The sequence below is a fragment of the Podarcis cretensis genome (assembly GCF_951804945.1).
Source record: "Podarcis cretensis genome assembly, chromosome: 1".
Taxonomy (NCBI): Eukaryota; Metazoa; Chordata; class Lepidosauria; order Squamata; family Lacertidae; genus Podarcis; species Podarcis cretensis.
Window position 1 is genome coordinate 137,372,464 of NC_137170.1, and position 24,612 is coordinate 137,397,075.

The 24,612-nt window shown below is 42.7% G+C and overlaps 1 protein-coding gene and 1 long non-coding RNA gene across 20 annotated transcripts in view; one reads left to right on the forward strand and one right to left on the reverse strand.

Moving 5' to 3' along the window:
• The window catches only part of LRRFIP1 (LRR binding FLII interacting protein 1), a 104,942-nt gene that overhangs the window by 74,217 nt on the left and 6,113 nt on the right, over positions 1–24,612 (forward strand). For 11 of the 19 annotated variants that reach the window (XM_079976397.1, XM_079976400.1, XM_079976385.1 and 8 more), the window contains 9 exons: positions 706–738; positions 2,448–2,573; positions 2,799–2,870; positions 6,212–6,382; positions 7,629–7,721; positions 9,317–9,409; positions 10,963–11,055; positions 12,730–12,871; positions 13,734–17,102. In XM_079976397.1, the coding sequence (XP_079832523.1) occupies positions 706–738; positions 2,448–2,573; positions 2,799–2,870; positions 6,212–6,382; positions 7,629–7,721; positions 9,317–9,409; positions 10,963–11,055; positions 12,730–12,871; positions 13,734–15,742 (2,832 nt within the window). In that variant the 3' untranslated portion in view covers positions 15,743–17,102. Of the gene's footprint in view, positions 1–705; positions 739–2,447; positions 2,574–2,798; positions 2,871–6,211; positions 6,383–7,628; positions 7,722–9,316; positions 9,410–10,962; positions 11,056–12,729; positions 12,872–13,733; positions 17,103–23,144; positions 23,195–24,612 lie in introns of those variants that run through there. The other 8 variants (XM_079976389.1, XM_079976384.1, XM_079976392.1 and 5 more) reach the window with 5 other exon arrangements.
• The window catches only part of LOC307220187, a 130,675-nt gene that overhangs the window by 33,798 nt on the left and 72,265 nt on the right, over positions 1–24,612 (reverse strand). The gene's annotated exons all lie outside the window — the stretch shown is intronic.

Genomic DNA, 24,612 nt, shown 5'->3' on the forward strand with positions numbered 1-24,612 from the left:
TGAGATGCACACTATTAGTTTCTTTCCCTTGAAAGTCACGTCTCAATCTCGGAGTCGGATGTCTGGGGTGCGTGCAGATTAGACCACACAGATGGAATCACTGAAAAGATGCAAAGAGAGCTTTGCAAGGTTTAATATATGCTAAGGAAAAAGAAACACTGTAATCACCTTATTCAGCTAATTAAAGAGACTTATCAGCACCTGCTACACAGCTGCAAAAAATATGTCAGGATATGCACCCTGGCTTTTAAAGTGGTACACATCCTGTGGAACAATAATGAACCCTAACATTTAAACAAGATATTCAGCAGGTGGGTGTGGAGGGAAACTGGCACTTTCATGAAAGCTAAAGGAGAACATTGTGGTGTAAACACAGTCTTTTCTGTTCACATGTTAAGCTTTCAGTACTTTCATCACTTAAAGCATTTGAACACTATTCAAGTGCCTGACAGATGCAACGGGGCCTGTTTAAAACCAAATCAAACTTTTAAAAGAGGATGAATTTTAAGGGATACCTTTTAGTCTCTGAAGTAAACAAAACAAAACAAAAGTTCCATGCTTAGTTGCTTAGGAGTAAATAACCACCTTTACTCCAAGATTGTATACAGCCAGTGATGTCATGCTGAAAAGGTTTGAAGACACTCTCATGATGGGAAAATGGGTCCTTGTGGTTCAATTATGGTTTCTTTCTTTTCTCACCTGTAGGTTGAAGAAAGGCCTGAAAAAGACTTTGAAAAGGTAAGAGTGAATGGGTAGCATGGTTGTGTGTGGAAGGAAAGGTACAGTGGTGCCCGGCAAGACGAACGCCTCGCAAGATGGAAAACCCGCTAGACGAAAGGGTTTTCCGTTTTGGAGGCGCTTCGCAAAACGAATTTCCCTATGGGCTTGCTTCGCAAGACGAAATGTCTTGCGAGTTCCTGCGGGTTCCCCCGCCCTTTTTCCCCCTTTTCCTAAGCTGATAAGCCGCTTATCAGCTGATCCGCTAAAAGCCGCTAAACCGCTAATAGCGCTAATCCGCTACGCTGTCAATGGGCTTGCTTCGCAAGACGAAAAAACCACTATACAAGGAGCCTCATGGAACGGATTAATTTCGTCTTGCGAGGCACCACTGTACCTGTGCACAATATTAAATGACAGGCATAGATTGAGAAATGTCTCCTAATCATGAAGAACAGAAATAAGATTCACTGGATTTTGGAGTTTCTATTGAAAATGTTTTGATGGTTTTCAGCTCTTAAATTTTCTGCCATTGACTCTTTTTTGACTTCATGTATGTGCAATGATATATTCATAGTTAGTTATTCTTGCTGTATTCAGAAATCCAGGTGTTATTATATTTCAGGATATATACCCACTTTTTGCTGTAAGAATAAGTTTGAATAGTATAGTTTGGAGGTTGTGCTTTCAGAGTTAATCTCATTACATGTACTTGTTGCTTAGAGGTGCAGGTGTGATACATGGCCAGGAATAAAGAAGGAAGATATGCATGTGTTTGAAGTCGAACAGAATGGCAAACCAGGAACAGCTTGATTCTGATTTGTAGGAAATGTGTAAACCACAGATTCTCAGTTAGGACATCCTAGGAAACAAAAAACCAGGAAGTTTTCTCTCCAGCCAGGTGCTTGAAGGGAGGAAGGGGAGTGTTGCGCCTCATTGCTTTTCCCCACTCTGATGAACCATGGTTTGCTGAAATGACAGCGTTACTTCTAAACCAGGTCACAGGTGCAATTTAAACGAACTTATCAAAGCTTTTCTGTTTGCCTTTAAACATGAAGAACAGTTTTGTGATTAGTAAAATATTACTGAACAGGAGGCGATCAATGACTACAGTTCTTGCCAAAAGGTTATGTTCAGCTTCCTCTGTCAGAGGCACTATTCACCTGAATACCAGAGAATTGTAGATTTGGAAAGGGGTCCCAAAGCATCCATGGCAGGTGACCACCCAACCTCTGCTTAAAAACCTCCAAGGAAGGAGAGTTCACCATGTTCCAAGGAAGTCTCTTCCACTGTCTAACAGCTCTTAATGTCAGAAAGTTCTTCCTGAAGTTTAGTCGGAATCTCCTTTCTTGTAACTTGAAGCCATTGGTTCAGGTCCTCCCCTCCAGAGCAGGAGAAAACAAGCTGGCTCCGTCCTCCTGGGACAGCCCTTTAGAATCCTGAGTGGCTGCTCAGCTCCTGCCGTGAGGCTTCCTAGAGGCATCTGGTCACCCACTGGGAGAACAGGATGCTCGGCTAGATGAGCCACTGGCCTGATCCAGCAGGCTCTTCCTCTGTTGTTTTCCATAATGAAAGGTGGGAAACATTAAAGAATATCCTGAAATTAAGCAACAGTTTTTTAAAATTTATAACTAAGAATATTTCCCATCTTGAGGTACTTTCCAAATCTTAGATTCTATGACAAAGACTTACACTGCTTTTATTGTAAACACTCCTTGATTGTATTCCAGGGGGTTCGTACTGTGTCAAGCTTGTCAGCAGCTACGCTGGCCTCTCTAGGTGGAACATCTTCCCGGCGAGGCAGTGGAGATACCTCCATCTCGGTTGATACTGAAGCATCTATTAGAGAAATTAAGGTACGCTGCTTGTTGGAGGTGAAAGCTGGTAAAGGGACTTGCTTCTGTCCCTCATGTCTTACCGTGCAAAAATAATTGGTATAGGGATATATATTTCATCACAACGAATGACTTGTAAAAAGAATGACTAGGAAATTCTATTTTTGTAATGTCATTGGTTACCCAGTGGTTTTCAGTGATTACTCAATGGGGTTTTTTGACACCATGCTTTGCGATTTTCTTCAGGATATCAATGATTTAAAGGACCAGATTCAGGATGTAGAAGGAAAATACATGCAGGGACTAAAGGAAATGAAGGTACAAGTTTATGCTGGAGTGAGCTTGTGGGATTAACCTTGGATAAATATCCAGAGAGGGAACAAGAATGGAGTGTGATTTAACAAGCATGTTTTCTTTCAGAGTTGTGAAATTGCAACCTGAACTTACAAAGTTCTAGTTCTAATTATTCCGCTCATATCAGCGTAGGTACTTAAAGCACATTAACAGACTGAGCAAGCAGCACACTCACTTAAAATAGCTTTTGCATGCTTTATACTACTACTTCAAGGGTATACACTTTCACATAAAATCATGCATTTCTGAAGAGCTGTACAGTTTGAATTTGGCCAGTTTCAGTGAAAAGGGGGTCAATATGAACTAGAGAATCATTTTAAAATCAGACCCAAGCATGTATGCTGATTTTGAAATTCTGTGCCACAGAATTTCAAGGGAGTGGTTTTTAAAAAATAGTTTTTATTAAATATTTTCTTGGGTTTAAAAAAGTACGAGCATTATCTCGGTTTTCAGGTTGTAGAGTCTTTTCTACAGATCAGTTAGATTTGATATGAGCCATTAATGTTGTATACAGTTTAAGGTTGGGGGAGAAGATAGTGGGGGAGGGGTGGGTAGTAAACTTACATTCTTTTACATTCTTAGTAAGGCTGGGTTCTTTTAAGGTTCAGCATAGTCTTTCTGTGGCACAGGCATTCTTTATGAAATGCTGTTCAACTTTCCACTTTTATTTCTCCCACAGTCATTAAAATTTGCAACAAGACCCAGAAATCTGAATAATGATACAGTGTAGCGGCTAAGGCTGTGCTTTCCAAACTTTTCATTTTGGTGACATGCTTTTTAGACATGCATCGTTTCATGACACAGTAATTCAGGTTTACTAGCAAACCGGAGACACTCTCCAGCAGCAGAGAGTGTCTGCCAGCTGCCTGGGCTGTGCATGTGTACCCAGGCCCTAGCGCCAGGACACCAGCCCTGAGCAGCATTGCTGTTGCACTCTCCTCGCGTCAGCATCCCAGCATCCCAGCCCTTACAAGGCTGCTTGGGGAGGACAGTGTGGGGACGCGACAGCCATGCATCTCGATTGAAGGGCGCATGGCTGCTGCGTCCCCATGACACCCTCCCCAAGCAGTCTTGCAAGGCTCGGATCGGGGAGGGTGGCGCGAGAAGGGCGTAACCATGTGCCACTCAATTGCAGCCTGGGATTACATGGCTGCCACATCCCCATACCGCTGCCCCTTGCAACTTGGATTGCAGCCTCAATGCTTGCTTTTGTGCTGGAAGGATAAAGCACAGGGTTGTGTGTTTTGTTTGGTTTTACTTGCTGCAAACCTAGAAATAGGTTGTCCTCCCCCCCCCCCCCCCGGTGAGGCACTCCAAGGGTTAAACTCTATTGCCTAGAGAGGCCCAGGACTCATTGAGAGAGGTGGGGGGATTTAAATACTACACACACCTTCCTATTCTGTTCTAGCAACCCTGGGGAGAAAGAAAAAATTGGCTTTGGGAGTTTCCAGTTCTGTAGTATTGTTAGGGGAGGTTGGTGCATTTGGAGGAAAGGTGAGTAATTAATTGCAAAAAAATTGGGAGGATTTGTTGCTGCTTTTCAGAGAGTACGGGGGGGGGGGGAGATGGACTTTCCCAGTTGTTGTAAGGTTTCTCAAGCTTCAAAAAAATATTCCAGATTAAGGAGAAACCAACCACAAATCATGCTGGAGACGGAGGCTGTCGCAGGTCGCACCCGCTCCGCCTTTCAAGTTGGCAGACATGGGCTTGAGCAGCACAGCAGGGAGCTCCCTAGACTCCACTGGGGAGCAATGCCGGGATTTTTGCCTCATAAATCCTGACTTTCCCCTGCCTGAACTTCCTCGCTGCCCACGGCTGCCATTGACTCGCTGCCATTGACTTGTGACACAAGCCAGAAACCACAACCAACTAAATCCTCTCCCCTCCATTCTGCCCCCCCTCAGGACCCCCACAAAAGCCCTCATCCCACCAACCTCTCCCTTTTTATCAAAGGGTAGTAGGGACGCAGGTGGCGCTGTGGGTTAAAGCCTCAGCGCCTAGGGCTTGCCGATCGAAAGGTCGGGGGTTCGAATCCCTGCGGCGGGGTGCGCTCCCGCTGCTCGGTCCCAGCACCTGCCAACCTAGCAGTTCGAAAGCACCTCCGGGTGCAAGTAGATAAATAGGGACCGCTTACCAGCGGGAAGGTAAACGGCGTTTCCGTGTGCGGCTCTGGCTCGCCAGAGCAGCGATGTCACGCTGGCCACGTGACCCGGAAGTGTCTCCGGACAGCGCTGGCCCCTGGCCTCTTAAGTGAGATGGGCGCACAACCCCAGAGTCTGTCAAGACTGGCCCGTACGGGCAGGGGTACCTTTACCTTTACCTTTAGTAGGGCAGGCAGGCAGGCAGGCAAGCAAGCAAGCAAAAATAGTCTTCTTTAAAAAAAAAATTAAAACCCTTCCTTTTAGATATGGAGGAAAGCTATTTAGGGGGGAACTAACAATGTAAACACCACCAGAAAATAAAAATAAGAACTCCTCTCTCTTTTTTCCACTGGTGGGGTGAATGTGAGGGAAGAAAGAAGTGCTTTCCAGTTCTTTCTGGTTAGCAGACTCTGCATAATTAGCTGAGCTCTAAGTGGAAAGATACCTGGGAAGCCCAGGAGGAGGGAGAGAGCAAACAAAGGTGCCTGCAAATTATCTGCCAAGTATCTGTAAAGTATCTGTTCAGCTGACCTACCCTCGGGAAGCTTCATGTCTCCACCTTTTGTTCACTGGCATATTGCCTTGTTGAAACACTTATCATGGGTTATTGTGGCGATTTATCGCACAGCCCTATTTGGGGTGTATGGGAATTCCTGAAACAATAACTCAAGAGTTCTTCAATGTGACCTTTCCCAACTGCCACCCTATTCCCTTAGAATGCTTTTTAAACCTCCTGGTATCTCTTTATAGTAGGCTTAGGCATGAGACTGTGACACCAAGGGAAATGAGTGCTAAACTTAGAATCATTTGAAGAGTTGGGAGGGACCCTGAGGGTCATCTAGTCCAACCCTCTGCAATGTAGGAATCTCAACTAGATCATACATCACAGTTGGCCATCCAACCTCCACTTAAAAACCTCCAAGGAATGAGAGTCCACCACCATCTGAGGGAATTTACAATAGATGCCATTAGATTTCCAGAAGTAGTTTTTAAGTTGCATGAAATAGCACATAAAATGCAAAAATTAACAGGTAAGAAAATGTTGGGGAAATAGAATAAAGTGCTTGTCAATGCAGTCATTGACAAGGTAGTCTTCCTAGCATTTTGACTTGGTTGGTAAACTAAAAGTATTTATTAATCACTGTGCTTTTTTCTTTTCTTTAGGACTCTCTAGCTGAAGTTGAAGAGAAATATAAGAAGGCTATGGTATCAAATGCTCAGTTAGATAATGAGAAAACCAATTTCATGTATCAAGTAGACACCTTGAAGGATGCATTGTTGGAACTGGAAGAACAGCTTGCAGAATCTAAGAGACAATATGAAGAGAAAAACAAAGTAAGTAGTGATACATCAGAAGTCTTAAGAAGGAGTCTTAGGCTATAAACCTAACCCTACTTACCTGGAAGAAAGCCCCATTGACTTCACTAGAACTTACTTAACTGTTGTTGGCCTCCATCTGTCTCAAGAGACAATGGAGTTCAGCTCTGGGGGAAATAAAAGCACTAGAGAATCACAGCACCTGCTGTGACTGCAGAGACCAGTAGCTCCTGGCTGCTGCCTCCCGTCTTGTATTTGCTGCATTGGCAGCATCCAAATGACCTCTCCAAGGCCCTTACTTCTGAGTCAGCATATTTAGGATTGTGCTGTTTGCATTGTCCCTATGATGGCTCTAGTTTTTCTGAGGCCCCTTTTAAAGGTGCCTTTTTCTGAGCAGATACTAAATTAATGATGGGTTTACACATGGTATGTATATTAAATATGTGTCGTGCTGCGAAAGTGAGCCTTAGCTTTGTATGCAGTCCCCCAATTGGCAGCAAATCTTGCGCATATATCAGAGCCAGTGTGAGTAAATGACTGAATTAGTAGATCCCTCTTTTCCCCTCAATAGTGGGTGAGTCACATGGGTGGAGCTTGCTCACATAAGCATTTATGCACGTAGGTCTAGGTTAGAATTTAAGGATTTTATGCATGGTGAAAGACAGGCCTTAAGCCCAAAGCTTTCTCCATGACTTACCACTTGCCTAATGGTATCTAATTTAGAATTTATATATAAAAGGTAAAGGTAAAGGTACCCCTGCCCATACGGGCCAGTCTTGACAGACTCTGGGGTTGTGCGCCCATCTCACTCAAGAGGCCAGGGGCCAGCGCTGTCCGGAGACACTTCTGGGTCATGTGGCCAGCGTGACATCGCTGCTCTGGCGAGCCAGAGCCGCACACGGAAACGCCGTTTACCTTCCCGCTGGTAAGCGGTCCCTATTTATCTACTTGCACCCGGAGGTGCTTTCGAACTGCTAGGTTGGCAGGCGCTGGGACCGAGCAGCGGGAGCGCACCCCGCCGCAGGGATTCGAACCGCCGACCTTTCAATCGGCAAGTCCTAGGTGCTGAGGCTTTAACCCACAGCGCCACCTGCGTCCCCAGAATTTATATATAATAACTACCAAAGAAAGGAAGATGCCCATCAGCAAGCAGGAACATCTGGAATGTTGAGACAGGTATAATGCTGCAGTATCCTTGGCAAAAAATAGCTTTCTTTTCCTAAACAGGTTCACATAATAAATATATAATGTGTTTTCGTTGTAGGATTTTGAGAGGGAAAAACACGCCCATACTGTATTGCAGTTTCAGTTCATGGAAGTCAAAGAGACTTTGAAACAAAGAGAAGAACTACTTGCAGTAAGTGAATTCTTCGTTTAAACAATACTTTCATTAATATCTTGTGTGCTAGCAAATGGACCACAAAATATTCCTTTCTCTAGCTTCAGATTTTCCACAAAAAGTGATTCTTTAGGAATTACCAAGAACATCTCATCACACTGTTCTAGGTTAAATTCTCATTAGATGCTGTCTAGAGAAAACACCAACTATGTAAAGTTTATCTAAGCAAGTGATCTTGCTTTATCTCCCTTTTTAAAACATTGTAAATTACTGTTGGATGAGTAAAGCATCTGAAGGGAAACTTGTAATTGTATTCAAGTGTGAATGGTTTTGAATTAAAGAGCTACTTGCTTACAAAATCACAGGAAACAAGGTGGCTCACTTCTTCTTGGAGTGCTGGTGTTGACTTCCGTGATGTGGGACAGGAGTCAGGGAGGACACTGCTTCCCTGCTGCTGGGATGCCATCTGGAGATACCAGATTCTTTTGTGGGTGAACTGGGAGTGTTTGAAGAGAATTGTGGCAATAGCTATGCAAAGAAAGCGTTTGCTCCTGTAATCAAATGGTTGCGCACTGGTACCTTCAGTTTGAGAAACTGTATCTGATCTGATCTTCTGTGCTGGCTTTTCGGGCTCCACATGGGATTAGCACTGCCTAGGGCTTGAAGGCAGGAACTTTAATTGCTTCACGGGAGCTTTTAGCCTCTATGGTGTTCCCAGAAGCTGCATCAGTTTAAGTTCCTGCCTTGAACCTCGAAGCATTAGCATCATATATTATAGCACTTTTCTGTCCTAAGACCTGTATTTGTAACATTATTTATATTTGCCTTTTACTCAGCTCCTTCTTTATAATGCTCCCAGGACCTCTCACACTCCCTTATCTTACTCATTTATGGCTTGCTGTGAATGAGATTAATCATAGAATGACAGAACTGTAGTGTTGGAGGGGATGACCACAGGTCATCTAGCCCAGCGCCCTGCAGTGAAGTGCGTTGCCTCAAGCCTTGCCCTTGCTCCTCTGCTCCTCCCCTTCCTCGTGGAGGAGGTGGTGTCCAGGGGTCTGACCAGGCTGAATCTACCACTTATTGCCCTTTCCTTCCTTCCTTCTGCCTTACTTTTACGTTCAAAGTGGGATGGTGGTGACTAACTTCTTAAGCAACTGTGTCACATACTAAGTCCTAAGAACAATGTGGCCCCTCTCATCAAGTGTTGACATATTTGATGAATGCCAACTAGAATGTGTATACTAATCTCTTCCTCTGCCCACCTGCATGCACACAGCTTGGCTGGGGTGGTTTAGCTTATATGGAGGAAGCAGCTGCACCGTCCTGGTAAGACAAGGAGGAGTGTAGGCCTGACTTCAGCTCCTGTCCATACTGTGAGGTGGCCACTATGTTCTCTGTTAGAACGTAGCATAAAGAGGTATTTTATCTTAAGGAGAAAAGGTCCTGGGATTTCAAGGCAGAGCCATAAAATTTGTGTAAATGGTAGGTTTCTTGGATTTAGTTGATTAAACATTTTTTCATGGTACTTTTAAAATGCTGTAGCCTTGGGTTTTTCTTCTGATTAACTCTCTTGTCTGCCTTCTGTCTTCTTGTTTGCTCCTGTACTTTAGGAAATCCGACAACTACAGCAGAAACAGGAGGGCTATGTCAGGGAAATGTCTGATCTTCAGGAGACAATAGAATGGAAAGAAAAAAAGATAGGGGTAGGAGTCACAACTTTGACCAGATTGTCAGTGCTGTCTTTTAAGCAAGAGTATTAAACTCCACACAGTGTTATAAAATGCTCCTTTCTGTGAAAAAGCCTTTATAAACAGAGTAGTAGCTACCAAAGCAATTTTGGAGCTGGGGCAGGGGTCTGCAACCTGCGGCTCCGGAGCCGCATGTGGCTCTTTTACACCTTTGCTGCGGCTCCGGGGCGGATACTAGCGAGGGGAGGAGGCACATTCTGCGCCCCGACACTCCCCACTGTGGCGGGCGCTGTACTGGCTGTGACGTTGCATGGGGGCGGTGCGTGCGTTATTCACGCACTGTCCTGACGTCACCTTCCCGCCCGCCCGCCTGCCCGCTACATTGTAAGGGGCATGTACGCTGGTCACTGCATTGAAAGGGGGCATATACGCTGGTCACCGTTTTGAAGGGGAGTGAAGAACACACACACACAAAAAGGTAACTTGTTAATTTAACATTTATTTCTATGAGGAGGAGTAATTCTGAGGGGTCAAACAAAGAACTAATAAAAAAAGTGACAAAAAAGTTATTTTTATAATGACGAGTTTTGCAGCTCCCAGTTTTTTTTTTCTTAGGAAATGGGTCCAAGTGGCTCTTTTTGTCTTAAAGGTTGCAGACCCCTGAGCTGGGGGTTATGTGTGCACCAAGGATAGAATTTGGACAGAACAGAATTCAGAACCCATGACCATTTGAATATTGCAGAAATGGAGCAAATTGATATTAATTAATTTAATTTTAATTCTTACCCGCATAACAAAATTCAAAGCCTTATATTTCCGTATAAGTTTAGTGATGATTGTTGAATGTGGCCAATATTTAGACACAGTAACGTTTTTCATAACTACTACAGTACATTGCTCTATTTGCTGATCAGCAATTTTGCCTGCATGACACTGTTAATCAAAGAGAAACCTACCATAAAGTCATTAGCATAAAAAAGAGAAGACCAGGAAACTTGGACAAAACCATAATGTGTGGTGATCAGCTAATGACTTAGAGCAAAGCTTTCCAAACTGTGTCTCAACACATTAGTGTGTCGGCTGCAGTGCGTAGGTGTGTTGCGCAAATGCTCCCACACTCCACCCATGGCTGGAAAGACATGAAATGATACATGTCTAAAAATTGTGTCACCAACATGAAAAGTTTGGAAAGCTCTGACTTAAAGCATTTATGAAACCAACGTTTGTAAGGGCCAACCTCAATTTTACAAAACAAACATGTTTGCATTAGATATCTTACATCCATCTGCAGTAGTGACATTTTAAAGTACAAATCAGGGTTGCTGAAGCATGGCACATTCTTGCAAATAGGAGCTACTGATATCTATCAAGGAAGTTTTCATAACTCCCACAAATACTAAAATAAAATTCCTTTTTCTGCTTGCATGGAAATTTAATAATTCTCTGCATATCTGAAACTTGCTTATTCTTATTGCTAATTTTCCTTACCTTTTTATTTCTACATTTTTCCTCCTTCCTGTTCTCCTCTTGCCATTTGCTTATCCTCTGCTTGTTCTTTGGCAACTCAGGCATTAGAGAGGCAGAAAGAGTTCTTTGATTCCATAAGAAGTGAGCGAGATGATCTTAGAGAGGAGGTGATTGTGCTGAAGGAACAATTGAAGGTATGCAGAAACAACAAAAGAAGTGTAAAAAGATTAAGTAATCATTTCTGTGTGCCAAGAAAATAAATGGATTGGGCTTTGAAGCAGTGGTGAGCTAACTGTTTAAATAAGGGTTGACTAAGTGTGTGAATCTTTCTTACTCTGTTTTATACTCAGGGCTGTCGTAAGTATATGTGGCGCCGGGGTGCAAACATCCACCTGGTGCACACACACCCCAGTTGCCCAGTGTTTTTGGGGGGCAGAACATCAAAGTGGTCACAGAGTTGTCAACCTTCTTTTAGGGAGCTGGCACCACACTTATCTCTGCTCAGGAAAAGAAAACAGGGAACATAAGGAGCCTAGTGCAACAAACCAGCCCGAGGCATTGGCATCTGCGACTGAGCAAATCCGGGCGCCTTGTGCTGTAAGCAGCGTGCGTTGGGCGGGCCTCTCCATGCCCTTATGCCAATCCCAGGCACGCAGGAGGGCTGAGCCGGATGGCCGCTTCAGCACCTCGCTGGCTCGCTTGCCCCTGAACTCACGGCGCAGAACTGCCCGCAGTAGATGAGCCCGCCATGGCGCTGCAACTGACGGGCAGGCCCTTCCCCAGACTCCAACACTTGGGCCCTGGACTCTCTGCCTGGCACCTCTGGGAGCCCTACACCCGCGTGCCCCGCACCTCTGGCGCCTATGGTTAAGATGGCCCTGTTTATGTAATTCAGAGCAGTCCAACTTTTCATACAAAGTGGGCTGCAAGAGTACTTTGACACAGAACCTGTGAACCAAACACTGCCTGGTCACTTGGGGAGCGAGGCTAAAATTTGACACACGCACACAGCCCTCACACTGCCTTCTCCAAGCCAGCTAAGTGAGGCACGAGGTTCTGGCAGTGCCCTAGAGCCCTCTCAACCCATTCACAGGGCTGGGAGAGTGTCAACCAGGTTTTGAGAAGGAGGCAGGAAGGCTCTCGGACCCTGTCAAAGCTCAGCGCCTTGCTTAACCCACTTTGGAAAGACAGTGCAGGGGCTGGGGGGTGCCAAATGTTGCTGAGGGCCACCTAAAAAGGCATTGAGGGCCTGTGCACTGTACTGTTCTGTCCAATGCTTGCTGCTACATTTTGGCACTTAGTAAACATTAACATTGGATCAAAGCATGTACTTAGTGCTGTTTTGACAGAAGCCAGAGACCATGCTGCCTCTATAAAGCAAAACAGTATTGTAAACTTATATTGGTAGCACAATTTGTTAGGAACTCGAACCATATTAAACCAAATTAAAGTCGTGAAGAAATAGACATAGTGGGCTGAGTTGCAGTTGCCTTTTAAGCTAGTGTGATAGAATTGTTGATGTACTGGGTTTGGAAACAATCTTGACTATTTAATTACAGTTTGTAGATAGCTTTGGTCAGCTCTGGCAAATTGCTTTCATGGGATTGCTATAATGATAAAATGCTGCTCTGAACTTCTTGGAGAAGGATTTTTTAAATTTTATTTATACAAATCAAGATATCGGTTAATCTAAATACCATATAGCTTTGTTTATCAAGACATTTCTTATATGTTCCAGATGTTCATTATACCCTCAGACAGTGTACACACATGCTTTGTACCATGTATGAATTGTGACTTTGTAAGCAAATTTCATGTGCATGGTATTGTAATGTTGTTCTAATGTTCGTTTATTATTTCACTCACAGCGACATGGAATAATACCCAACTCAGAAGTAGCTACCAATGGAGAAACCTCTGGTGATCTAGACAATGATGGACTACAAAGTTCTTCCAGTATTGCTCCAGGGTCAACTCATGCCCCTAAGGTAGCTGGGGATGATACATTAGGTAATTTCCTTTTATCAAGATTTTTGATCACCACCTTTGCTAGAATCTGAACAACTAACTAATCACCAGCATGCTGCTTATAAAATCACTTCTATACATTTTATTTTCTGCTTAATGCCAACAATCACTTCAAGCATATTATATTTCTTTTATTTATCTTTAATAGGAGATGTTAAAATAATTCCTTTTTATTCCCCAAGTCTAGGGAAACAAATGCTTTAAAAACATCTAAGCTCTATATGTATGTCTACAAGGTGTGCAGCCACTTTTATTAAGACAGATGTTGAACATGCAGTCCTAAGTGTCCTGAGTGACTCTGAAGGTGCTTTGGTTCCCTGCAGTACATGGGGGAAACTTGAAGACTAAAATAGGATTAGGAGCATGTGAAGTGACTGGGGAAGCTACATAGAGTTACTCTTTTTTACATTGACTTGTGAATGAGAGAGCAAAAAAATATATTTTTAGTACTGTAGTGACAATTTTTAAAAGATGATATTTATGAGAGCTGTATTTTGGTCCCTAATATTTCTCAGGGTGATAGAACACAATTTTAGATCAGAAATAATGGATAGCTGTCAGACAAATCAAAAGGTATTTTCCTTTGCAAACCTTCAGACTTCAGTGGCATTCACAAATGCAGTGCAGTTGATACCAGGGAAGAAGACACTTTCTGCTGATCAGGCCACTAACTAATTCAATTGCTGCTTTGCCTTCACATAATTGGCAAAAGCTGATCTTTCTTAACCAGTTCTTCTGATTCATTCTCTCTTCTGGGTTTTAAGTGGGGAGGTAAGTGTTTAACGTAAGACAGTTAAGTAGTCTCCCTATTTTGGTCCCTTCAACTTTCTTAATGATCTTTTAGGCAGAGCCAAGGAAGTGGAAATGAAAAATGAGATTTTGGAGAATGTGGGGAAAAAAGAAATCTTGCAGAATACTGAGCATGAGGAACACACAGAGGAGACTAAGGAACAGGAAATTGTACAGGAATGTTCAGAGATAAAGACGTTGCATGCTGATGAAAATGCGGAGGCAGAGAAAATCACTGAAGGCAAAGTGGCTTCAACATTGTTATTAAATAGTGGACCTGAGGAACCAGCTAAGAGTCATTCAGAGCATGTTCCAGGAATTGTTTGTTCCCTTGAAAACAGTGGTATAGTTGAATTAAAGGGTGAGGGGGGGTTCCCTGATGATACCATAGAAGTGAAAGAGTCTGATGGAAATGTTGTAAATAAAAGTGATACTGAAGTAGCATGTTCAGGTATGGAGGGTAACGAGCAGATACAGACAGATATAGAAATACTTCCCCAACAGCAAGATAAAGATAAGCAAACACATATTGTAGGTGATGAGGCAGAAGGTGATAATAATGAAGTATTTCAGGAAGCATTGGATTTTGTGAATAACAGCCATGTGGCAACTTCCAGTAAATCAGAATCACCAGAATTGGCAGAAGATTTGCTTCTCAAAGTGCCAAGTATTGATCCTTATATTGAACAGCCGGAAAGCAAAATTGTTGAGGGACACCTTCTTGAAGGTGGACGCATCAAACTAACTGATAAAGCAGACGGGGATAAAAATGAAACTGGTGGAATTAATGAAGAGAATGAGGCGGAACATGCCGTGCAGCGGCAGGCGTGTGAAGTAGCAGCAGAACAAACTGAAATATCTTCTGCATCAGATGCGTCTGAAGAACAAAAACAAGTTGGAATGGAAAAATCTCAGCCCTTATCTTCAAAAGATGAGACATTTGTTGAAGAGGAACAAACTATGCAAGTGATTGGGGCCAGTGACAAGAATGAAGAAAATCCTGCTATGGAGACTGATCAGGGAGCAGCTTTAGCAGAAGCACTGGATGTACATTTAGATTTTACCATGAAAGAGGTTCATACAGAAGAAACTGCTGCAGAAGGTGTGAGTCACAGTGAATGTCAGATTCCTGGGGAAAGGAACTTAGACCATGAGGATGATTCTAAGAAATGTGGGGACATTAAATCAGAATTCATAGATGATGGCAAAACTGTGGCAGACATCCAGATAGCACCTGAAGAAGTTGCTGGTGACAATAATGAAGAAGACTATAAGCCAGCAGAAGAGCAAAGTGTAAATATACAAGGTGAAACTTTTCAGGAATCTGCTGGAACTGCATGTGTAAATATTCAGGGCACTGAAGTAAACAAAGGAAACGAAGAGGACAAGAATCACGAAAAAACAGAAGAAAAGATTCTTGACATTGTGCCAGATACTGAGAAGGCTCCTTGCCTCACCTCACAGAAGACTGAATTGAGTGATCAAGAGAGAAAGCTTGACAATGATGAAGAAGAAGAAGAAGCAGCTGTGGAAGAATATCATGAAGCATTTGATTTTGCAGAGTCTCCATTTGGACAACAGGAAACTACTGAAAGGAATGATAATCTTAATAATGAGCTTGAGACAAATAATCACCAAACGCAAGAGAAAGTTGAGATTACAGAACATGCAGCACAGAATATAATCAAAAAGGACACTGAAATGGAATATAGAGATGCTGAAGAAAATGAAAAAGGTAAAACCTTCCAAGCCTTAGCAGATGAGGCCACAAATGAATCCACCATGATTGAAAGTGAAAACACCCAGCAGCAGAAAGGGAAAGAATTGGAAGAAGCTGCATTCCTTCAAACAGATCCTTCTGCTTCCGTGGCCTCAAAGGCACAGTGTGCAATTTTGGAAGACCCAAGCAAAAAGATGTCAGATGAAATCAGTATAGATCACATTGCTGAATATACTGCAGAGCAGTTGGAAAAACTAAAAAATGATGCGGGTGAAAGTGAAGAGGAAGTCCAGGTGGGTAGAAAGGGTAAAGGTAAATCTCGGGAAGATTGTGTCATATCATAACCTCAGAAGCTGGGTCATTATTGCATGTTACAAACCTGCCATCTGGTGATTTCAGAGTAATTGTGCTGTTTTAAACAAAAGACAAAAGGAAAAGTTTAACAGTGGAACACGCTCTAAATACATTTTATACAACTTGTTATCTATATCAATAATGAATGATTATGAACATTTTCTTACCTCTCAGGTTTTAATTACTGTTTATCATAGTAAAACAAAGCTATTAATCATACTAAATCTGAATTAAGTGCTTTTAATATTTTCAACTACAGTATAATAGAGCACTTGATTCCCCCCCCCCAGTATTTTAATGAAAGCTAAGATTTGAAGGTTCTTAGAAACTGACCACCTCTTGAATATATGCTAACAATTATCATCACCTTTATTTTAGGAGCAAGTTGTTACAAAGCACATCAGCTTCAACATGCTTTCAAATGCTGGTAGTTTGCCAGGGGGTGATAAAATGTCACTTTATACAGGCTGCATATGGACACATTCCAAATTAAGGTCACTGCTATTGCCAAAATATAGTTAGGTCAATACAGGACTTTTGTATAACATAGAATTAATGAACAGAAGTTGCAAGTGAAGAATCATTGGTTTGCTAATAGGAATAAGTGTACACTTTAGTCATTTCATATCAAATCAAGCCTTCACTAGAGTGGATTCAGAGCAAGTTAGTCACACTTAGATTCCATTAAAATCATTGGTGTTTGAGTTACATTTATTTCAGTAGAACCAAATAAAGTTGACTGATTCTGAATTCAAACCACTTTGTTTAACATGATCTATATATATTCTTTTAAAGAAAGTTTTGTTTCTTTTCTGCTTCATTTATATTGTGCTTAGCTTTTTTATCAAGTAACATTTTCTTCAAGTTACATCATATGTTCTATCCTCCCTCCCACCCCAAATTAACATTTTCTTAAATCTAAATCTTAAAGTCTTTCCCCTTCTTCTTTGCTGAAATGTAGGCAAATTTGGATGACTTTGTGAATGCCTTAATAAATGTTATTTAAAACCACAGAACCAAAGGCAACTGTTGTTTTATGCATAAAACTCTTATCACACTGCTTTAGAAAAAAATAAATATTTTTTAAAATAATGGCTAAAATGAAAATGGATAATTTCTAATTTTTCAGTATGTATCTTATTTCCAAGTTGGACTATTTTTAATGCAGAAATAATTTTTTTTGTATTAGACTGTTACAAATAAGATAGGATCAAAGTCTGAATGTTTGTAGCACTGCAGCACTCATAATAGATAATAAATGTATTCAGCTACTAAAGCACAAAAGGAAAAACAAAACATATATCACACACTGAGTTGTATATAGATTGAAATAAACTTTTTATACTCTAAGGTGTTTCTTGTCTCCTGTTTATAAAGTGCTTACAATTCAACTGATACTGCTCATAATTTTTGTTATATAAATTTATTTTTTAAATTATCTAGATGGTACCTAGCTGCTTTTATCTATTTTGTTGCTTTTATTTTAGATGTGGCAGTTCTTAGCAAAAGCAGTGAGTTGTATCCAACAGTGTTGCGCAGCTGATGGTAAAGTGGATCAGGGTAATAAGCAATTTTTGGCAGTTTCCCCATTCCCTGTGCAGCCCTCACACCTGTGCACACCCTGAATCTACTTCGGAAGGTTGGAGACCCTCAAGACCAGTTTTAGGAAGGGGAATACGGGACATTGTTTCTCTCCCCATTCTTCTGGCAACACCATTGGCTACAACCATGTAACTTCAAACTTTCAAAATTAGTTATGTTCCTCTGAAATAAGGCTTCCAATGAAACACTACAGTGGTCCCTCTGGTTATGAACTTAATTCGTTCCGGAGGTCCGTTCTTAACCCGAAACCGTTCTTAACCTGAGGTGTGCTTTTGCTAATGGGGTCGCCCACAGGTGATTTCCGTTCTCATCCTGGGGCAAAGTTCTCAACCCGAGGTACTACTTCCGGCTTAGCGGAGTTTGTAACCTGAAGTGTTTGTAACCCGAAGCGTTTGTAACCCGAGGTACTACTGTATTAGAAAACATATTGGACCACAGATTTGGGTGCCTAGGACGAGTTCAAAATCAATATGCAAAATGGACATCATTGTGCATTGGTAGCCTCATTTCCAGATGATATCCTTTCCTGCTATGTTTAGCAATGAAGCTTCTCTGTTCTTCCCATTGCTCCCCAGGGCATGCGCTGAGAAGATGCCTGAATTCCGGGGTAAACAGTGGTGACTACTTGGGCACCAGGCAAAGCCAGAGCTACTAATCAAAGGTGCAGAACTGGTATCAGCCAGGGAGCCAGATCTAACATTGCCAGGTGGATGGGATCCAAACCACTGCCTCTCCAGAGAGACAAATGTCTCTTTGGAGGAAGGGAGTTGAGTCCACTTCCTCCAAACAGAGAAAACCCACAGTTTTCAACAAGGAAGTCCCTAGTTAGCTGATCCCAGTGGGGCTCCCTGTCAGTCAGGGCCAGTGGCTCCTTTGTAGCTTCATCCATACCTGACATCACCTATCGGCCTGGTTTGTGAGGTGCATCCTCACTGGACAAATTGGAGACCTGGACTGGGTTTGAATAGGCCTTCCGGCTGAAGGTCCCCCACCGCTCCTGTTCAAGTTTCATATGGACAAATGGCTCTAAAATTGCAATCATTTATTACGTAATTAGAGTTGAGGCATATTATCAATGGAATTGCAACTGTTAATATGAGAATTTGCTTTGGAGTGCCAGTTGGTAAGCTCAGTGCTGTTTTATCCCCCCAAATACCTCATTCTATACCTCATAGAATTGTAGAGTTGGAAGGGAACCCAAGGGTCATCTAGTCATCTAGTCCAGGATGCAGGAATCTCAGCTAAAGCGTCCATGGCTGGATCTAGACACAACAAAGAAGCGTTTCAGTTAAATGCAATGTAAATTTAAACAAAGAAAACAGGGAGATAAAAGTGGGGCTTTGCAGCACCATCTGGTAGCACAATGTTATGTCGCATATACAACGCATATAAATCGCTTTTTCTTTACCAATTTAGCTGAGTCCCATGACAGATGGCTTTCCAACCTCTGCTTACAAACCTCCAAGGAAGGAGTGTCCACCACTTCCGAAGGGAGTCCATTCCACTGTCGAACAGCTCTTACTATCATGTTTAATTGGAATCTCCTTTCTTGTAGCTTGAAGCCACTGGCACAAGTCCTCCCCTCCAGAGCAGGAGAAAACAAGCCTGTTCCCTCTTCCATGTCACATTCCTTGAGATATTTGACTGGCTATCATATCTCCTCTCAGTCTCCTCTTTTCCAGGCTAAACATACCCAGCTCCTTCAATTGTTCCTCATAAGGCTTGGTTTCCAGACCCTTGATCATCTTGGTTGCCCTCCTCTGCACACGTTGCAGCTTGTCAACATCCTCCTTAAATTGTGGTGTCCAGAATTGGACACAGTATTCCAGGTGTGGGTGTGTGGCCAAGGCAGAAGAGAGTGGGACTATTACTTCCCTTTGATCTGGACACTAGACTTCTGTTGATGCAGCCTAGAATAGCATTAGCGTTTTTGTTGCTGCATCACACTGTTGACTCATGTTACTGCTAGTAAGCCAGGTGTCCCCCATCTTATATTTGCGCATCTGGTTCTTCCTGCCTAAGTGCAGAACCTTACATTTGTCCCTATCAAAATTCATTTTGTGATCTTGCGCCCAGTTATCCAATCTGTTAAGGTCACCTTGAATCCCGATTCTGTCTTCTGTGGCTTTTGCTTCCCCTTCCAGTTTGATGTCATCTGCAAATTTGATGCAAATTTCTACCAGTCATATATGAACTAAAATTGTGCTTATTAACAATATTCAAGAAATGGTTTTGTGAAATATTGTTTATTGCTACTGTTGCTCTGAGATTGTTTTCTGTAAAATAGCCCCCTTATGTCTTGATTTATCATCTCTAAACAATTGTAAATGGGGTCTATATGGGCAGGAGTAGAGGGAGGTGAAAGGTGGTAGTATCCCTACTGATTACTTAAGATGTGCCATACAGTAGCATAATGTAGGGTTGCCATATGTCCGGTTTCCCCAAGACATGTATTTAATTCAAAGGGCGAAATCACCATCTAGGGGAATTTTTTAAAAATCAGCAAAATGTCTGAGGTTTTGCAAACAGAACCAGGAAGTGTGTGTGTGTGTGTCACTCTTTCCTTTTTCTCATATCTATGGATGCACCTGCTCTGTACAAAGACTTGCTTTGCAAGCAGAGCCAGGAAGTGTGCATGCAAGGATCCCTCAAGGATCCCTTTCCTCTCTCTATGGTGTGCCCCCATGGTGCCTGCTGGGATGGGGCAAATCAGCTGATGAATGGCTCTCCTGCCAGGTCGGGGAAAGCCCCCCCCCCTTTCATTTCACTCCTTTTGGACATTGCATGATTTTAAGGTAGAGGAAAGGCAGGAGGTCTCCCTGTGAGTTGCATCTGGGGCAGGAAAAGATTCTGCAGCTGTTTTGGAGGCAGCGCTTCAGGATGAGTGGTGGGAAATCCTTCCCCCGCCTGTTTAGAACAAGTCTCCCTCTTCCCCCCTTAATGAACCCCCCCACCACCACCACAGTGAAGTTCTGCAGAGTCTGCCTGCTCTTCACCTTTCACTCCTCTTCCCAAAGTGCGAAGGGCGTGGCTTCTACACCCTGTTGCGGGGAGAGCTCAGGCCTCCCTCAGCGGCTGGATTTGGCAGGTCCCACAGTTTGCAAAAACTCCTCGCGCTGTGATCAGCTCCCCTCCCCCAGCCTCTCAGAACCAAGAAAGTCATGAAAAGGGCGGAGGAGAGACTGGCTGCGCAGGCTCAGTCTCCAATTGCTTGGGGAAAGCCCTGGAGAGGAGGAAACACAGACAGCTGTGGGGAGGCAGTGACCTTTAGTCTTGGCAACTGATTTCACGGAGTAAGACCCACAGGGAAAGAGCTCCCATGCGCATTAGGCCTGACACTCAGCCAAGTCTGTGGAAATCATGTTTTTGCTAATAAAGAGTTAGCTCCAACTTTGAACTGTGTGATTTACTGACCGGCATGCTCTGTGGCAACCAAGTGGGTGGGACCCGGGACATGCTAAGTACTTAGAAGAACATCAGCCCATGACACAAATTTGAAGGCAATTTAAGTTATCTGAGCAAACCAGTGCCTGGAAACTCACCAGCACTATACTCTGCAGCAAACCCAGCAACCTTATAAGCAAAGTTTTAAAAAATCTAAAACAAAATAAGAAAGATGGGGAGAAAGGGCAGGAAACCAGGGGCCTAGTACAAAAGACTCAGGGCTCAGACCTGCTGAGACACCCAAAGCTGCGACAGATTTCATGGGGAAACGCCACACCACTGAGCTTGTCCAGGTGTTTCAGACAAAGTGTCCAGCTGCAATGGATCACATCACAGAAAAGTGACTCCCACATGGTTCTAGCTGTATTGTATTCAATAAATATCTAATTGAAATGATGCTATTGGTTGTGCCTAATCGCTTTTCAGTTCATATAGATGTTCCACCATTATATGCCTGGGTCAGCAAAGCAGCCTGAAGCCTGCAGCAATGCTTTAGTGCTGAAATTACCTTCTTTGCAATGTATCCCATTTATAAAATTGACATTTACCTGAAGCTACAGTCATTCAAGCTGTAGTTTTCTGTGCTACAAATTTTATTCTATACTCCACACCTACTAATGAAATTTGTCCTGAATGAAAATGATAGGGGCTCAGGCCTTCAGTCTTCAAAGCTTGTATACGTAACATAATAGGAATGCTCTGTATTTGTTAAGATGTACAGAGTGAAAGACATAAATATGCAGACTGAGTTGCTCTGCTAAAGTGAAATTCATTGTACTATGGAGCTTTTAACTACATCCCTTTGGTGCTGAGTGTAATCACTGATTTCTAGGAAAATGTGTTGGAAGATCCGTGCACCCAGCACCTCTTATTTTATGAAGAGCAACCTTCCTATGCAATGCCCAATAAATTGAAAGTTCTCAAAAGTAACTTGAAGTGTGGTGCAAAGTGGCATGGGAAAGGTAATCTTACATTTTATTCAAAACAAAATAAAAAAATTTTTCCCTTCCAGTAGCACCTTAAAGACCAACTAAGTTAGTTCTTGGTATGAGCTTTCGTGTGCATGCACACTTCTTCAGATACACTGAAACAGAAGTCACCAGACCCTTCTATATAGTGAGAAGGTGGGGAGGGGTATTACTCAGAGGGGTGGTGGGATTGGGTGATTGGCAGATAGCTGTGATGAGCCTGTTGACGACTCTTAACGACTGCAATAGGTCTTACAGGAAAAAGCAAGGGGTGAGAAGGTGAAAAATGGCTTTGTCATGTATAATGAGATAAGAATCCAATGTCTTTGTTCAGACCAGGTCTCTCTATGGTTTTAAAAACCATGGGTCTGGTGACTTCTGTTTCAGTGTATCTGAAGAAGTGTGCATGCACACGAAAGCTCATACCAAGAACTAACTTAGTTGGTCTTTAAGGTGCTACTGGAAGGAAAAAAATTTTTTATTTTGTTTTGACTATGGCAGACCAACACGGCTACCTATCTGTAACTTACATTTTATCTTATTGTATATATTCAGGTTTCAAATACAGAAAGTATAAAGATTCTTGGAGCACTTCAATTATTTTTGAGAATGTTACAGTTTTATATGGAGAATAAAACACATGCTTGTGTCAGCATCTTCGACTGTTAATCATTTTTGCAAGAATACACTACATAGCCTTCCCCAACCTGGTGCTCTATAGATGTTCCCCGTTAGCCCCAGCCAGCAGGGCACCAAGATGGCGAAGGTGGCAGAAGCAAAATGTTTGGGATGAGTGGCTCTTCTCCTGGATTTGAGAGATGCACACAGAAATAGTTCTCAATCTGGAAACATCCAAAGCCACCCCATTCAACACACACACACACACACACACACACACACACCACACACCACACACCACACACCACACACCACACACCACACACCACACACCAGCAATGACAAATTATAAAGAGGAGTGCTTTAAAAAAAGAAAATATGTGTACCTCATTGTGATAGTGTGTTGCTGTCTTCCTAATGCTGCTGCACTGTAAAGATTTGTGAGATTTTTGTATTCCAGGGTTTGACCCTAGAATCCTTGCATGCTAACCTACAGTAGAAGATTAGCTGCTTTGCATGCACCTGGCTGCTTCTACTGAAGTGACAAGCATGCTTTGTGAGACTGGCATAACCTCCCTTGGCTGAACCCCTTCCCAGTCCTGTTTGTGACCTCATTTACCGTGGTACGTGCATAACTATCTTTTATCATTAGTTCCACTAACCTTCATCACCATTCTTTCTTTTTCAAATTTAATACATACTTTGCATCTTTCACTTAACAATATCAACAGAGTGCTTCACTTCTCTTTTTTTCTCGTAGACATTAGATTGAAAAAACTTGTTGATGAGCGAGAATATTTACTTGAACAGGTAATCAAAAGTTTAATAATTCCTCTGTATTAGTCTCTTCGGATGTTGCCAGTTGTTTCCCTACAGGTCAGAGCTGATTGACAAAGTCAAAGTTTCCATGTGATAATTTGCATTGCCTGAGCCAAATTAGAACAAGACTTTGGGCCACTTCACAGAAAAGAATTTTGAACTTGAGTGTGATCGAGTGCAAATTAAGTGTGCACGTGTGTGTGCGCGTGCACATGTGTGTGTTGAGAGGGGGGTGCTTGTTGATTTTTAAAAGAAATGCAATTGGATATTGAGTAGGGGTTGGGCTCCCTATAAGGGGGGAAACCCTTCAAACGTGTGTGTGCTTCACATCTCATATAGTTCTTGGGTATTCTGTGTACTCACACCTGAGCACAAAAATATCTAAATGAACCCGCCCTATTTTACCACTTGGTATTTTCACTTTCCATTGCATTCTTTAGCTCCAGGGCAGAACAGTACAGTGGTACCTCGGTTTAAGAACAGTCCTGTTTAAGAATGATTCGGTTTATGTACTCCGCAAAACTGGAAGTAGTGCCCTGGTTTGCAAACTTTACCTTGTTCTACGAACGGAATCCGAACGGTGGAAGGGCACCAGCGGTGGGAGGCCTCATTAGGGAAAGCACGCCTCAGTTTAAGAACGGTTTTGGTTTAAGAATGGACTTCTGGAACGGTTTAAGTTCGTAAACTGAGGTACCACTGTAATGTTAAATAAAAAAAGGTAAAGTCAAAGGACCCCTGACAGTTAAGTCCAGTCCCGGAGAACTCTGGGGTTGCGCGCTCATCTCGCTTTACTGGCCAAGGGAGCCAACGTTTGTCCGCAGACAGTTTTTCCAGGTCATGTGGCCAGCATGACTAAGCCGCTTCTGGCGAACCAGAGCAGCACACGGAAACGCCGTTTACCTTTCTGCCAGAGCGGTACCTATTTGTCTACTTGCATTTTGACGTGCTTTCGAACTGCTAGGTTGGCAGGAGCAGGGACCAAGCGACAGGAGCTCACCCCATTGCGGGGATTCAAACCACCAACCTTCCGATCGGCAAGCCCTAGGCTCAGTGGTTTAGACCACAGCGCTACCTGCGTCCCTCATAATGTTAAGTACATTAGTACAAAGCTGTGTCCTCACTGGTACACTGTTTGGAAGAAGCAGGGTGTGTGTGTGTGTGTGGTTTGCAGCTATGCACCCTTCCATATCTGGCCCCTTGTACAAAGCTGTCTGCCATATCGAGTTGTACATTTTTTTTAAAAAGTGTTCTGTGTAATCATAATAATACAATCCAGGTAGCTAATGTGATAATATTTTGGCTTCTCCAAAATTTTCACTTTTTAAAAAGAGCAAGATTTTTAGCTGTTATGGTTGTTTGAGAAAACGCTGGCAGCTTCTGTTTCCTGCATGACTTTTAAGCCTCTTCTG